General features: G+C 41.8%; 1 protein-coding gene across 1 annotated transcript in view; it reads left to right on the top strand.

Annotated features, from left to right (window-relative positions):
* The window catches only part of Cog5 (component of oligomeric golgi complex 5), a 215595-nt gene that overhangs the window by 197537 nt on the left and 1891 nt on the right, over positions 1–16167 (top strand). Inside the window, exons 20-21 of the mRNA XM_042684597.1 lie at positions 10447–10573; positions 11263–11342. Of these exons, the coding sequence (XP_042540531.1) occupies positions 10447–10573; positions 11263–11342 (207 nt within the window). The remainder of the gene's footprint in view (positions 1–10446; positions 10574–11262; positions 11343–16167) is intronic.

Raw genomic sequence — 16167 nt, 5'->3', positions numbered from 1 at the left:
GTTAGATTTTTTTTAACCATGATTTATGGTAAGAGAGCATGGTTTTTGGTGGATAGATTTTCACTATATTGTCCAGGCTACTCTCAAACTTAAGCTCTTATTGTATCCTCCTTCCTGAATGGGAGGATTACAGGTGTGCACTGCCATTCTTAAGAGATTTTTTTTTTAATTGCAATTTAGAACCAGGCATATAGGTCCTTGTCTATAATTCCAGAATTTGGGGGCAGAGGCAGGAGCATGAGGAAGTAGAGAAAAAGATTATGAGTGCAAGGCCAGCTTGACTATACTGACCCTACCTAAAAAAAACAAGGACTAGGGTTATAGCTCACTGGTAGAGCACTTGCCTAGCATGTACAAGGTCCTGGGTTTAATACTCATCACTGCAAAAAAATAAAAAGGAAAGAAAGTAGGAAAAAACCCCTCAAACTCTAAATAAGTACAATGTGGCATATAATTGTGTGTAAACCTACAGTCCTGTTATAATCAAACTAGTCATCTTCTTATTCCCTTTCCTCCTTACCTACCCTTTCCCCCTTTGCATCATTTTCTGCTTCCTTTTTTGCGTATGTATATTATTAGGACTGATTTTTATATACCAAAATGTGCCTACAGGCATATTGGATATAAAGAAGAATACTGAATTGATCCTAGCCCTCTGTCAGTTATTTTGGGGGACTGGAACAACTATTTTAGCAACTGGATCAAGAAAGAAAGTGAAAGCATAGAAATACAATGAAACCGTAGTGTATCAAGATATCCACATCCTTGCCTAGTTTGTGAAGAGTGGGTTAAGTCTATTGCTTTAGGAAGGGAGAGCCACGAATGTGTGCACCTGCCTCTGGCCCAGCACTGACTAGGGAAGACATAGCTTTGTCAGCATCTCTGAGATGCATATAAAAAGAATAGATTTAAGCCGGGCAACAGTGGCTCACACCTGTAATCCTAGCTACTCAGGAGGTTCAGATCTGAGGATCAAGGTTCAAAGCCAGCCCGGGCAGGAAAGTCCATGAGACTTAAACCACTAGAAAACCGGAAGTGGTGCTGTGGCTCAAGTGGTAGAGCACTTGCCTTGAGCTGAAGAGTGCAGGGACAGCACCCAAGCCCAGAGTTCAAGCCCCACGACCGACCAAAAAAAATAGATTTAAAGAGAGAATGGACTTGAGTAGCTTCCTATGAAATCCCTTTCCTAAAAGAGGAATAAATCACTATTGAACAGTCCTCATTCTAACCACCTCATTATAAGCCTTCTGTTTTACCTACCTGCAAAAACTTATTAAAGATCTCTCTTCCAAAAGTAGTTCGAAGTAGTTTCATGTCTTATTAACACATGTAGTTCTTCCATCTGTACTCAAGCCAAGACAAGGGAGAGGCATCTTCTATAACCATGTATACATCAGACCTTAGCTCTCATCCATGGATCCTTCATGAAATGATCTGAGTCATACCAAAACCAGCTAGATAGAGGATAGTAGAGGGTTGGGTAAATGAGATATACAACATTCAATACACATATATACAGGCCTTAACAATTATGCTGCTACTTCATATAAAATAATAAGAAAATTACTCCCTTGGAGGTAGAGCATAGCTCAAGGGGCAGAATGCCTGCATAGCAAGACTTGCCCAACAAATTTAATCCCCAGCACTACCACGAGCCTGAGCCTCTGTATGACTTCTTGTCATTGTCTAGGCACATTACACATCACTGCACTAACTTCATTCCATGGAACCTTAATTTTCCCCTTCTTAGCCTCCCATGTAACAAGGGATGGCAGGCTGTGGGTAGAAAGGGATCTTATAAACTTTTCTGCCTGGATTGGCCTGGAACTACATCTTCCCATTCTGAGCTTCCCAAATGTAATCTGTGATTACAACAGGTGGGATTACAGGCATCACGTGGCTACAGTGTTACCATCTTACTTCGCGTAAATGTTTAGTTTTCATAAGGTTATTTTTATGGTTTTTATGACCAACAGATTGGTAACCTCATAATCTTTCAACTCACCCATGGTTGTAGTGAAGAATTCTATGGCTTCAACATATGAGCCACTGCTCATGCCTGTAATCCTAGCTACTCTGGAGGCTGAGATCTAAGGATCACAAGTCAAAGCCAGCACTAGCAGGAAAGTCCTTGAGACCCTTATCACCAATTAACCAACAAAAAAACTAAGAAACATGGAAGTGGAGCTCTATGGCTCAAGCTGTACAGCACTAGCCTTGAGAAAGGGGAAAAAAAAAAGCTCAGGGAACTGAGTTCAAGCCCCAACACCAATATTTTTTTTAAAAAAATGGAGAAGGGAAAAGAGGGGAAATTATACGCTTATTAAATCACTACTGAAAAAAGAAGCTACCTACTAAGCAGGATATATTATACAATCCCTCTTTTAAGTATGTAGAAGCCATAAGTGAATTGACCATGAAAATATTGTCTTTGGATAGCAGGATTATCATTATGATTTTTCTTACAAAATTTCTTGTATTTTCCAGATTTCCCACCTCAACTTCAGTTTTGTAATCAGAAAAGTCAATAAATGTTATTGAAAAATTCCTCTTTCATTCTTTTTACCATTAATAGCTAAAGCATAATATAAAATAAATGAAAACATTGCTCAGTAGGGTTGCAGGCCAAACAACAAAGCCAAAGCAAGGCTGCAACAGCCATAGGATCCTAGACTGAATTTGAGGCCTTGGCTGCCAGGGGAGGGCCGCAGCTCCTGCTAGCGCCCTTTCACAAGGGAGGGAGCGAGTGCCAGCCAGAGGCCGTCCAGTCCAGACCCACTGCAGTCCGGCCCCTCCCCCCACACTGGCCTTACCAGTCACTCCCTTCCCCCTTCATGTGGCCATCTGCCACAGGGCCCTCTCTGATGGTAATATTAGTGGACTGTTTAATTAAGCCAGCCAGCATCTTGCATACATTTACATTTTACTGGCTACTTGGGAGTTCTTCAGGCAGCAAGAACCTTTCTATCTCAAGGACATAATGCTGCCTCAGAAAGCTGCTGACATTAGTGATCTGCCCCTGGGTGATTTGCATTTCTACACAAGACACAAGTGTCAGAGCTGCTGAGACCCCATTCTTGTCAGTCTCTCTGCAGCGTGGCGTTAGCCCCTGAGCCGTGTTTTTGTGAGGTTGTTAACTTCCCCTTCTCCTGGCCAGAGGCCTAAAGCTCTGGTTTTGGACTGAGTGCAGATCTAGGTGAGGCTAAGGATACGAAAGGGACAGCTGCCTTTCATCAGCTCAGTGACACCGACCCCACCTTCAGTCAGGCGCCACCATCTTTGCTCCTGAAGAGACAGTTTGTCCGTGATCATGTCCAGAGCCTGCTCTGCTGGAAACTTCGCCATCTAGGTTTAATGAACGTTCAAGCAATCAGGGGATAGGGCGGGGTCATGATGGGTCTTAGGGTGAGGGTAGCAGGGAAAGAAGGAAACCAGACCTTCCCTAATAAGAGTAGTCATATGAGTTGTTTTTCATTGTAGGAGTGATGAGGGATTTTCAAGTCCATAGTCTTGAAATGCTGCTTGAAATTCTAAATCTGTGTGTGTGTGGGGGGGGGGGGTATTATCATTTTAATTAGCATACATTACTTATACAGGTGGCAAATTTCTTTTTTCTTTTTCTTATTTATGCTGCTACTAAGGCTTGAAACTCAGGGCTCTGCTTGCTTGTTTGGCCTGGTGCTCTACCACTTGAGCCATGCCCCTAAAGTGTGTGGAGTGGCATTGTGACATTTACTCACGTTTACAGTGTATTCCAATCTGTCTCACACCTTCTCCCACTCTCCTTTCCCCCGTACTCCTCTTCATAAAACAATTTCAGCACGTTTCATTGTTCTATTTTCATATAAGCAAATGGTCTGCTTTGACACATCCGTCATCCTTCATCCTCCTTCTTAGCCCAGCCCAGTCCCACCAGTGCCTACCCAACTAACAGAGCCTGTGTGTTTCTCCACCCCCAGCTTTCTAGTGATGAACAGCTTTCACTTTTACGTGCATGAGTTTTTGTAGAATGGATACACATTTTTAGCACTATGAATACTGAGTTCTGCGAAGATGCGCTTGTGTATCTGGGCTTCTTGATCCCTCCTCTGAAATAGATGTCTCCCTGAGGTTTCTGGATTCCTAATTCCAAGTTTATGATTTTAGCATTGCTGCAACCTTGACTTGGCTTGTGGTAGTGTTGCCTGTGACTGGTTTTGCGGTGCTAGGACACTCAGGTAGCTACTTCAAGTTGAGTGTTTGAGCTGTCATTTTTGTTATTTCTAGCAACCATTATTTAGTCACTTGCTGTATACCAAATCTGTAATAAAGTAAGCACATGGTGGCCATGTCCTCATTTAGCCCTCACAGCACTTACGGACGATGTATGCCCCGCATGAGGCAGTGGATAGAGGAGTAAGTGGCCTATAAGAAATTGGGGGCCAGGCGCTGGTGGCTCACGCCTGTAATCCTAGCTACTCAGGAGGCTGAGATCTGAGGATCACGGTTCAAAGCCAGCCCGGGCAGGAGAGACCGTGAGACTCCTATCTCCAATAAACCACCAGAAAACCGGAAGTGGCGCTGTAGCTCAAGTGGTAGAGCTGAGGGACAGCGCCCAGGCCCAGAGTTCAAGCCCCACGACCAACAAAAAAAAAAAAAAGAAAGAAATTGGGGGCACTGGGGCTCACACTTGTAATCCTTACAACTCGGGAGGCTGCAGTCTGAGGATAACCAGACTGGGCAGGAAAGTTCATAAGACTCCAGTTTACCAGCAAAAAGCCAGAAGTGGTGCTATGGCTCAAGTGGTAGATCACTAGCCTTGAATGTTAGCAGAGTTCAAGCTCTAGTACTTGCATACACTCTCTCTCTCTCTCTCTCTCTCTCTCTCTCTCTCTCTCTCACACGAAAAAAGGTGGGGGAATCTCAGACTTAGGGCTGCCTGATTGCAAAGCTTGTGTTTGTGGCCACTTCATCTTTCATCTTTTCCCAGAAGTTTCAGGAAAATGCTGGCAAACCTTAAAGAGGATCCAGTGGCTACCTCCTGCTACAGGCTTCATCTGTCTTCTGCTACCTGTGGGCTCCTGGGCAGTACACCAGGAACATCCAGCCAGATGTTCTGCTTTGTTGCTAAAGAGCTTCTGCCTCGCCTCCTGCCCCTTTCCTACTTGCCTTTGGGGTAGACAGTAGACTGGTAAGGAAGAAGCATCCTCCCTACTCTACTTGGAGCTCTCATTTGTCATTCTCCTGAATCCTTCCCTTCTGGGGCCCTAAAGAGCCTCCTAGCAACCTTCACCTCCAGCAGGGTTCACTATTTACTTCTCTCATAAAGACATTCTTATGTCCTATGTAGGGAGGGAGGAAGGCCATCTGGGCCCCAGCCTCCAAGGAGAATCAAGTCTCCTTCCCCATCCTTTCTTTTTTTTCTATGTGTGTGTGCAAACCACCTTCCCACACCTTCACTGCTGGCGGGTCAGGAAGAAGAATGGTGGCTGGTGGCATGAAAGGTGCTATCTTGATGTTGGCTGTGCATACAGAAGCATCAGGACCCTTATCTTGCTCCTTCATTATTGGCCTTTACGAGCTATCAGAAAACTGACAGCTGTATAGCCATGTGTCATTTAAATGTGACTCTCTAACTAAAACCTGATTTTTTTTTCCTATGGGACCTAATACTGAACTAACTCCACTGTCTGCCTGTAAAATATAAGCTTGTATATAAGCTGCTATATTTAGAATAATCTTCTCTGGGAATGACATTATGGCATTTGGGATATCTGCTTTGTATAATAGCTTAATTTTCTTTTATTTCATGAAGGGCTTCAGACGGTGATTTTTTTTTTTTAACTTACTGAATAATGGAGAGCTCAAGCTGTGTTCTTTTTAAAACAAACACCAGAAATAAAATACCTGCATTTAATGTTTACAAGTAATTATGTTAGTGATGCAAAATAGAGAATCACATCCAATGTTGCTTTCCACAGCTCTTTCTGTGAGTGCCCACTGTGGATTGTGTTCTCTCAAAATAGCAGCTTCAGAGGGACAGGGATTCCGAAAGATCTAATGAGCAACCTCAGTGTGTGCCATGCTCCAAGACATGGCACATTCCATGTTGTATGTTCAGATTATTCTTCTCTCTGTCTGTCCCTGTTTCTCATTCCTATTCCCTTCTCATTCTTCACTCCTTCTCTGTATCATTTGTAGTTTATATTAAGAATGTATGGAAGAAAATGAAGAAAAATACACATATTCAAGCCATAAAACTAACTTAATTGCAAACTTTCAAGTTGGGCTTAATTTCCTAAAGCCCAAGATAGAAACAATCAGCTAATTGTTATTCTCAGAAAGAAGGAAATACATAAATTCCTGAGAATGTTAAGTGTTTCTTAGTACTTAATTGTAAAGTTTTTCCACAAGTAACCCTTTCACGATTTTCTTGTGTGTGGTAAATTTCTTATCTCTTGTCAGTCCCAGAACTTTTTGTCTTTGATTTTTAGATAGCTTGATAGTTATGCTTTTTTGGTGGCCCAAATTTGACTGGCAACTTCTTTGCCTTCTGTTTCTGGATGTCAGCATCCTTTCCCCAATTTTGGGAAATTTCTACCATCATCTCTTTTTTTTGTTTTTGTTTTTTGTCAGTCGTGGGGCTTGAACTCTGGGCCTGCACACTGTCCCTGAGTTCTTCTGCTCAAGGTAAGCATTCTACCACTTGAGCCACAGCGACACTTCTGGTTTTCTGGGGCTTAATTGGAGATAAAAGTTTTACGGTCTTTCCTGCCAGGGCTGCCTTAAACCATGATCCTCAGATCTCAACCTCCTGAGTAGCTAGGATTACAAACGTCAGCTACTGGTGCCTGGCAATCACTACTTTAAATATCCTTTCTAGCCTTTAAAAAAAATGTTTCAGAAATCTTAGTTCTCGTGCTGACATCTCATAATCTGCATAAACTTTCTTCATTTATTTTTATTCTTTTTTTTTTTTATTGTAAAGATACTATACAGAGGGTTACAGTTACATGAGTGAGGTAATGAGTACACTTCCTCTTGAACATTGTTACCCCCTCCATTGTTTTCCCCCTACCATCCCCTCCCTTCCCCGAGGTTCTTTTTTTTTTTTTTTTTTTTTTTTTTTTGATTGTGATTAAGTGATTACATAATTTCAAAGTCACAAGTTCATTCTAACTTTCCTGGAGCAAATTGTCTATCACAGTCTGTAATATATAACAGTGTTCACATGTTATATACCATATTTGTGATCAGCAGCATGGGGATATTTAGTAGTGGTTCAACCAGATGAGCGGGAGTTCTTTGTTTCTTAAGTCCTGTTAGTTTTGTCGTATCACCTAACATTTTGGATTTAGCATCCACTTATCAGGGAGACCATGTACCGTTTGTCTCTTCGTTCTTGGCTTACCTTGCTCAACATGATTCCTTCTAGCTCCATCCATTTCCCTGCAAATGCCATTATTTTGTCATTTCTAATGGCTTCATAATATTCCATTGTGTATAGATACCACAATTTTTGGATCCATTCATCTGTGGTGGGGCATCTAGGTTGTTTCCATATCCTAGCTATTGCGAACAGTGCTGCAATAAACATGGAGGTGCACGTGTCTATTTTTATTCTTTTATTTTTTTGTTCTTCTATCTGAATAATTTTTATTACTGTGTTTAAGCTCACTGATTTCCTATGCTTAACTCTGCTGGTGAAGCTTTTTATTGAATTTTTTTAAGTCAGTCATCTTCTTTATCTAGGATGTTTTCATCTTAAAAAAACTCACTTCTATTTCTTAACTTTATTTTGATTATGCATTGTCTTCCATAATCCATTAAATTTTCCATCTGTATATAACAGTATATTATATGTTGAACTTTCTTAAGATAATTATTCTGAAATCTTTGTCAGTCAATTTGGATGCCCTTCCCTTCTCCTTCCCCTTCCCCTTCCCCTTCCATTCCTTTATCTTCCCTTCCTTTATCTTCCTTTCCTTTGCCTTTTCCCTTCTTTACCAGTAGCAGGCTTTGAATTTAGGACTTGCTTGCTTGCTCAGCTTACTTGCTTAGCTGGTGCTCTACCACTTGAACCTTGAGCCACACTTCTAGCCCAGCTTTTTTCTGGTTATTCTGGATTTGAAATCTTGGGGATTTTTCTGTCTTGCCTGGCTTTAAAATATAATACTCTGGGGCTGGGAAGGTGGCTCAGTGGTAGAGCGCTTGCCTTGCATGCCTGAGGCCCTGGGTTCGATTCCTCAGCATCACATAAGCAAAAAGAAAAAAGCCAGAAGTGGTGCTGTGGCTCAAGTGGTAGAGCGTTAGCCTTGAGCTGAAGAGCTGAGGGACAATGCCCAGGCCCAGAGTTCAGGCCCCATGACTGGACCCCCCCAAAAAATAAATAAATAAAAAATATAATACTCTGGATCTCAGCTTCCTCAGTTTCTAGGATTACATGCAAAAGCCACTTGAGCTCAGCGAGATGTCCATTTCATTAGAGTCTAGCTTTATTGTTTCTTTTGATGGTATCACAATTCTTTATCATTCTTATGTCCTTGTATTGGTACTTATACATTTGAGGAGACAACCACCTTTTCTAGCTTTTGTAGCTGTTCTTTGGTATTGACAGAAGTTCACTATTTACTTTGGCTTTTGGTTCTAGATGAGATCGCTGATCTTGACCCTGAGCAGGCAGAGCTTACTGTTGGGTCCTTTAGTTGGTGGCTGCTCCATTTGCTCTTGTGTTTAGGTGGGCTACTGACTGGGCACTGATGTCTGGCCTTGCAAGTAGATAGAACTGCTTCTGAGCACGGCATTCACTCCTGGTCTGCCAGAACTATAGAGTATATTTTTGGTTGAGCATTGCTGTTATGATAGCCCTTCAGGATTGAGCAGTGCTAGGCTCTGAGTTTACGCAGAGTCACTGCTTGAAATGGATGGGTATAGAGCTGTGGTTTATGGAGTATATGTTGGGGCCATTTCTTTGCATGGCCAGGCCATAGAGTGGCTCAGAGTTTGGGTGGAGTCATTCTTGGAATTGCTGGGCATGGTATCAGACTTGGCTCTGATAATGTCAAAACTGGAGACTGACTTAGATGAAAACAAAATCAGCCATATAGAGGATTTCCAGGGATGGGAACCTTTTTTCTGCCAAGGGCTGTTTTGTGATTTATAACAGTTCCAGGCCATACAAAATTATTATTTCAGAAAGATGGGTCATAGGCAGCCAGCAAGAATCATTACATGTCTGTCCTGTCATATGCCAAGTGATATTGTGGGTCTTATATGACCCATGGGTCAGATGTTTCCAAGGAACAAAACCAGAAAACAACATTGGCAAAATTTCTGTGCCCGTTTAGGTGCTTGAATGATAGCCTAGGCTCTATGTCATGGAACACTGAAAATGATTTATGCTTTTAACATGTCCTAGGAAGATGTAGCACATCCTAACTATACCCTCAGGAAGCTCTTAGTCATACTCCATAGAACTTGGAGCCTTTTGATGATAGACAACCTAAATGAATGGAAATGTTTCAACAGCAACTAAAGAAAATAGATGCCAAACTAATGTAATTTGATAAAGCAACTGAACTCAGAAAATCCCTATCAGTTATCAAGTGTACTTACAGAATAGTTAGTATAAAAACATTTTCCTAATAATATTCTGGAAAAGAAGAAAGGAATGAGGGAAGTGGGAGGAAGGGAGGAGAAGAAGAAGGAGGGAAAGGAAGGAATCATTTCCTAGGCTGGAATAGTTAAGATAGGTGAAGAAAGAGCAGGATTCAGTGCGATATCCAAATCAACACTGATCTATCAGGAAGTGTTGCTGCTAGCTGTCTCTCAAGGATCAGCCTGTAAAGATCAGTTCAGAACCGTTAACTCTTATCCATCAGCTTGGAACCAAGGAGAGATAAATGGGATGTGCTGTTAGTGCAGTAGATTGGCTTGGGCTACCTTCCTGTACACTTGTGATGAGATCCAGAAGGCAGCTAGCAGAGACTTTGTAAAAACTTTCTCAGCCAAGGATTAACTTTTTATAAACCTAATTGCCATTTTGAAAAATTATATGGAAAATTTTTGAGTTTATTCCTGGTAAATTATAACCCAAAGAAGGATTCTATGTAAAATGAAAGCTACAAGATTGATCCCAAGGTAAGAATCTACTAGTCTGGTCTTTATTTTGTGCTCTACTTGGTTTTAGCCTGTTAACTAAATGAACTCTAGATAATATAGATATTGCTGAGTCCACTGGAAGTAACATCAGACCCTTGGCCAGTCACCAGAGTCAAGAAAGAGGCTGAAAGATATTTCAAGTGTGCAGGAGTGTGAGCATAATGCATATATATCACAGGGCTGAAACATGTACATGGGAATTAGAAATAGCAGAAGTGTTCTTCAGTAGCCAGTTTAGACAGAACAATTCTCCTACCACATCACTACTTACAGCATGAGTTAACTTCTGTCTGCTTTTTCTTTTAGACCTCTGCTCTTCCAGACAAGTGAACATGTGGCCAATAGCCCAGCACTGGGGGATATTATTCCATTCAGCATTGTTATTCAGTTTTTGTTCACAAGAGCACCTGCTGAGCTGAAATCCCCATTCCAGGTAATCAAGTGAGGCTGGAACTCTCTTGGAAGTGACTTGTGTGTTATCTTTGTGAGCACTGAAGCCCCGCACTGAATGGGATCTTGGCCCTCCCGTTCCTCATGTAGACCTGCATATTTCTCTCTGGTGGTGAATAGTGACTGCTAAAGAGAAACTCTCCCTGCATAGCATCCACCTTTTCAGCAGTGTAATAAAATTACCTGATGTGTAGGCACTTGTGCCTCAAACCTGTCCTATTCCTATTCAGGAGACAGATCAGCAGATTGTGGTTCAGCGCCAGCCCAGGCAGGAAAGTCCATGAGACTCCTATCCTTAATTTAAAAAAAACAAAAAGCTGGACGTGGAGGTGGGGCTCAAGTGGTAAAGCGCTTGAGCAGAAAAGCTCAGGAGCAGCACCCAGGCTTTGAGTTCAAGCCCCAGGACTGGCATGAAAAAGTGATAAATCCCAAATTCACCTTTAAGAATAACACTGTCACAAGTAATTTATGTTCATGAATTTCTTTGGATGAAGACTCCATTTCTTGTGCTGACTCACCTTTCATTAGCAAATCTTGAGGCGTCTTGGCCAAGACAGTGCATACCACCTTTCAGATACGACCTTTGGTGGGTGTTGGTCATAATTTCACTTGGGAAGTCCTCAGAAATGCTCAGAACATTTTCTCATCTCTAATTGTGTTATGACCCTGCAGAGAGCAGAATGGTCCCACGCACGCTTCTCCCAGTGGCTGGATGACCATCCTTCTGAAAAGGACAGGCTCCTCCTCATCAGGTAAACTTGTGTGAGCCAAGACTGCTTGAGTGCCAAGGGGACGCAGGGGCTGTGCCTGGGTGGGCAAGGACATGTGACTGTACCTCCTCCAGGTGGCCACCACACTGCATGAGCACCTGTTTACCCCAAGTCCCCACAGTGAACTTTCAGGCCCCGTAACTTTGCTGTCCATCCTATCTCCTCCATACCTTCACATACTCTTGTGCTATCTCGTGCTTTAATGTAGCCCTGGATCATTCACTTGCAGCCTTAAAGCAACTTCAGCTATGAGAAGACACTTTAGCTCCATATTTTGTTTCATGTGTTGCAGTTAGTGAACTGGTGGCATGGGAGGGAACTCAGAATAACACCCAAAGAGTCTATAATTACTCGTAGGAAACAGGAGTAACTCAGCACAACTTTGACACTATGTACCCTTCAGGGACCCCCACAGATGCATGTGTGCATATAAACGTGTACAGAGGTTGCATGCCCCAGCAGGGATGCTTCTACTCTTTTTTTTGGGGGGGGGGGGGTCCGGTCGTGGGGCCTGAACTCTGGGCCTGGGCGCTGTCCCTCAGCTCTTCAGCTCAAGGCTAGCGCTCTACCTCTTGAGCCACAGCACCATTTCCGGCTTTTTTCTTTTTGTTTATGTGGTGCTGAGGAATCGAACCCAGGGCCTCATGCATGCAAGGCAAGCACTCTACCACTGAGCCACCTTCCCAGCCCATGCTTCTACTCTTACATGATACTTGTTAGGCATTTTTCTCTGATCAGTTTTTGCTTCTGAGATTGCTCTCACCAGAATTCCCAAAGACCTTATGGTCAGTATTCTCATCCACCTCTTCTGCAGCTTTTGCCAGAGTTGACTGCCATTTCCTCTTTTCATCAACTGACTGAACATATTCACATTGATGTTAGGCCCATATTTTATTGGTGACCCTATGCTCAGAACTGAGGTTACTGAGTAAAATGTGTTAGACCCTGTTTGCTAAGAGCTTTCATAATTTCATGGTTGGTCATCTGTTTTCCAGGTCACTTTTCCCCATTTGCTTAATTGTCATCTTTAATTCTTCTTAATTGTCATGTTTAATTCTTAAATGCTGTCATTTCCATATTTTGTTCCTGGCTCTCTTTTGTCTTCTTTTGTCTGGACGTTGGCATCCAGGTGAGCTCATGCAGACCCACACCTCATGTCTTCTTATCTTTTTCAGTTAAGAGTCTGTGACTCACTTGGTTGTAAGGGGCCTCAGGCTGTCAGATGTTAGCACTCAAACACCCCCGCAGAAATCTCCATCCCAAATATTCTTTTCTCACAAATCTTCTCCTTCCCCTGTATATTCTGTATTGATGGAAGGTCACCATCACATAATCAACCAATGTAGAAAAGCTTTAAATCATTCCACTCCTATGTTGCTCTCACTCTCCACATCTGGTCAGTTTTCTGTCTCAAACAGTTCTTGAAACTATTCTCAGGTCCCTGAGCTTTATGGTATCTCAGTGCATGTGATGTTTGGGTCCCCTAGAGCCACGGGAAGTCTCAAGCACTGTGATACGTCTTAGCTGCACATGCCTGAAAGCATCATCCCAGCTTCAAGGGGTATTTTCCACTTGTCAAGTGAGAGCATCCACTGAAGAATCTGGTGGAGTCCATGAGAAACAGCCCATCAGCTTCCTAGAATGGCACTCAACCCTCAGGGCTGGTGTCAAACCCTCTAGAACCTGTGTGGCCTGCTCTGCCTTTCCTTTCTATACCCAGCTTTGAACATCTGACTCAGAAATGGGAAAGGTTAATTCATGTGCCAGCTTCAAAGTGCTCTCGAAAAGGCTTCTGGTGTGACAAGCCTGGGATTCAACTCAATCAGGGATTTGCTGTGTCTGTAAATTGTTCTCTGAATCCCAAAGATTCACTCAGCTGCAACATACTTGGTAATAGAAAAGATTCAGATAATTGAACAAGGCTCACTTTTGTCTTCTTAACAAGTTGGAATGACTCCTCTACAACAGTTGTCCTGCTGTGGATACAGCACAACTCTTGTTTCTTTTGCTTCTCTTTAAAAATGTTTGAGTGATTTCATCAGCAGTGCTGTTGCTAGGCTTGTGTTTACCCATTGAAAACTGCTTGGAAATACTGTCCTGCTTTTTAAAGGAGGCCTAACATCCCTCTGCACATGGCTGATCCCACACCCTTCATTGAAGTCTCCTTGGGGGAACCTGCAAAAGCCGCACTGTTGCTATAGCCTGGCTCTTGGCAAGGAAGGACATTTGCCTTTGAGACTGTCCTCTCTCATATATCTGTTCCTATATACCAAAGTGTCACTGGATATCTTTCTTTCCCCTGGAGATAAACCCAGGGAGAGTATCACTCTTTAAATGTCAGCACATTAGTTTTAGTTGCTGGGGCAAACCTTGTTGCATGCTCATTCTGCTCCTTCTGGCATCATCTGTTAGGTTGTCATAAGTAGGGCAAAGAGGATCATGGAGTAATGCTACTGAATGACAAACAGCAAGCTCTCTTTTGCCTTTCTTCCAGTTTCTGTATAGCACCGTATTTTTTTCTTGGTGTTTTAATGAAGAGTGATAGAAAACTGCATTTCTGGGCAGGTTGCACAGACATGTGTGGTCCAGGTGCAGTCATCCCACCCAGACCTGTGTGTTGCAGTTATTGAATATGCCTTCAGCAAAGATGGAAGAGTGATTTAAATTATATTTTATTATCTTTAAGTAGTAAACAGAAATTGCCACTCAGCAAATCATTTTATGATTACAATGTCACCCCTTTCATCATTCCCCCTATCCCTCCCAACCCACCCCCTCTACTCAATTTCCTTGATTTCACAGGATATACCTTGAGTATTATGACTGCATTTCCCTCCCTCTTGGTCTGCCCTCCTCATTCAACACCTTCCAAGTACCAGTTTGCTGGTATTTCTTTTGTTGGACTGTGTGTTTTCTAAGGAATTATACTGTTAGAACTCTCAAAGTATGAATTTTTGGTGCAAAGATTGTTCAAGCTCTGTAGAAATGATAGGGTTTATATAAAATACTTGGTGCAAACATGTCCTTTGGCCCCTTGCCTTCTTGCCGTCCAGGACCCGCAGACAGTCCTTATCTGTTCGCAGAACTTCAAGACCCACACTGCTATAGGGTAATTCTCTTGATTCTATGAATATCACTACATACCAATTTTGGGTACTGAGTGAGCAAGATGAGTTAATAGGACAGAACCAGAAAAGCCTAACGTTTGGCTCCCTTTTGAGGCATGTTGAATACATTGTCATTTCTGTATTTCAGTACTAGTCACACCAGATATTTAATGCCTGACAAAAATCAGCTTTGTTTTCCATTAAAACATCTATTTGGTTAGTGTATTATCAAATTGGAACAGTTCTGCCATGCAACTACAAACCATTCCTCTACTAATACTTGGGTTTTATGTTTTCCCAGTAATCTTACTTTGGTTACAAACCAAAGTTGAAAGTACCTCTAAGAAAGCTAATGTTTCACTGAAACAAGTGAAGTCATTTAATAATTGTTGAAAATTTTGCTTTGGTTTTATGTGGGAGGGCAGCCTAATCTGTGTTTCTCCCTCATAGTTCTGATGGTGTTTTTGAAGAATACAAAAAAAATTAATCAAACTTATTTCTGTTTTCTTCAATATTGTATAATCTGTAGTTTCATTCATACGAATGAAAATGGAACTGTAGTTTATGTATTAATACATTATGTATTAATAGGATGGATATAAATGCATTCACTCTGGAGCAATTCCAGGTTCTATGAATTTCATCTTAGAATCACTGTACACATACCAGTGTATATACACATGTATTACCTCAAAGATAATTGAACCCTGGGGGTTTCTTTGCTGTGTATTAATCTGTAAAAACTACATTTAAGGGGGATGAGGGGAGATGGAAAGGGAAGGGAAGGGGAAACAAAGGAGGAGGTAACAATGCTTGATTAAAATGTGCCCATATAATTGTAACCCCTCTGTACGGTATTTTCACAGTTTTAAAAAAAAATAATTTCTGACTGGAGCCAAATCCAGCAAATCCTTCAATAAAGGATGGTCTCCTTAGCTCTAACACTAAAGCCAATATCTCCACAGTTTCTGACTTTGGGCGCTATTCACAGTATTATTATTTGATAAATAGTTTGTATGGAAATTTAAATAAATTGACCCTGTTTATAGGTTAAAAAAAAAAACAAAAACAAAAAACTACATTTAAGAAGTTGGGGTGATTTCTGGGGGTGATTTCTGGAATAGAATGGCAGCTAATGTATTAAAAGCAGTAGCTCCATTAAGGGTTAGATCTCACATGAGTTGAAGCATCTCACAAAGCATTGTTCTATAAGAGGACTGAATTCCATCTTTGCACACTAGATGAGAATTATATGTGAGATTAGGAATTAAGCATATGAACTGAGTAACATAGTAGCTTACACCTTTTTCAAGAAACTGTTTCTTAAATAGAGGTCAGCCCATCCTTCCACATAGCTAATTTAAAAGATTGAGTCATGCTGGCTCTGAGCATAGAGCAAGTCTTCAAGGATTCTGGAATGCTGGGTACTGTGATGTCCAGGCTGTGGATGAAAGTCAAAACTTTCCACAGATCTGTGTGACTCCATAGGCGTTTGCATTCTTTTGTGATGTAGGAGTCAGGAAAGGCTTATTGAAAGGGAGCATTTCAAATTGAGTCTGAAGAGACAGAACTCTGCAAGAAAGCAAACAAGAACATTCAAGGATAAAGGTGGTAATGTGCAAATGAATGAGACTGTTTCCTCCTTCACTTTACTCAGTATGTCCCCAAATGAATCAGGCCTTTGCAAGCTCCTGCCTTAT

The sequence above is a fragment of the Dipodomys spectabilis genome, unplaced genomic scaffold (assembly GCF_019054845.1).
Source record: "Dipodomys spectabilis isolate Male_0828 unplaced genomic scaffold, ASM1905484v1 ptg000089l, whole genome shotgun sequence".
Classification (NCBI taxonomy): Eukaryota; Metazoa; Chordata; class Mammalia; order Rodentia; family Heteromyidae; genus Dipodomys; species Dipodomys spectabilis.
This window is presented reverse-complemented; position numbering and strand designations above follow the sequence as displayed.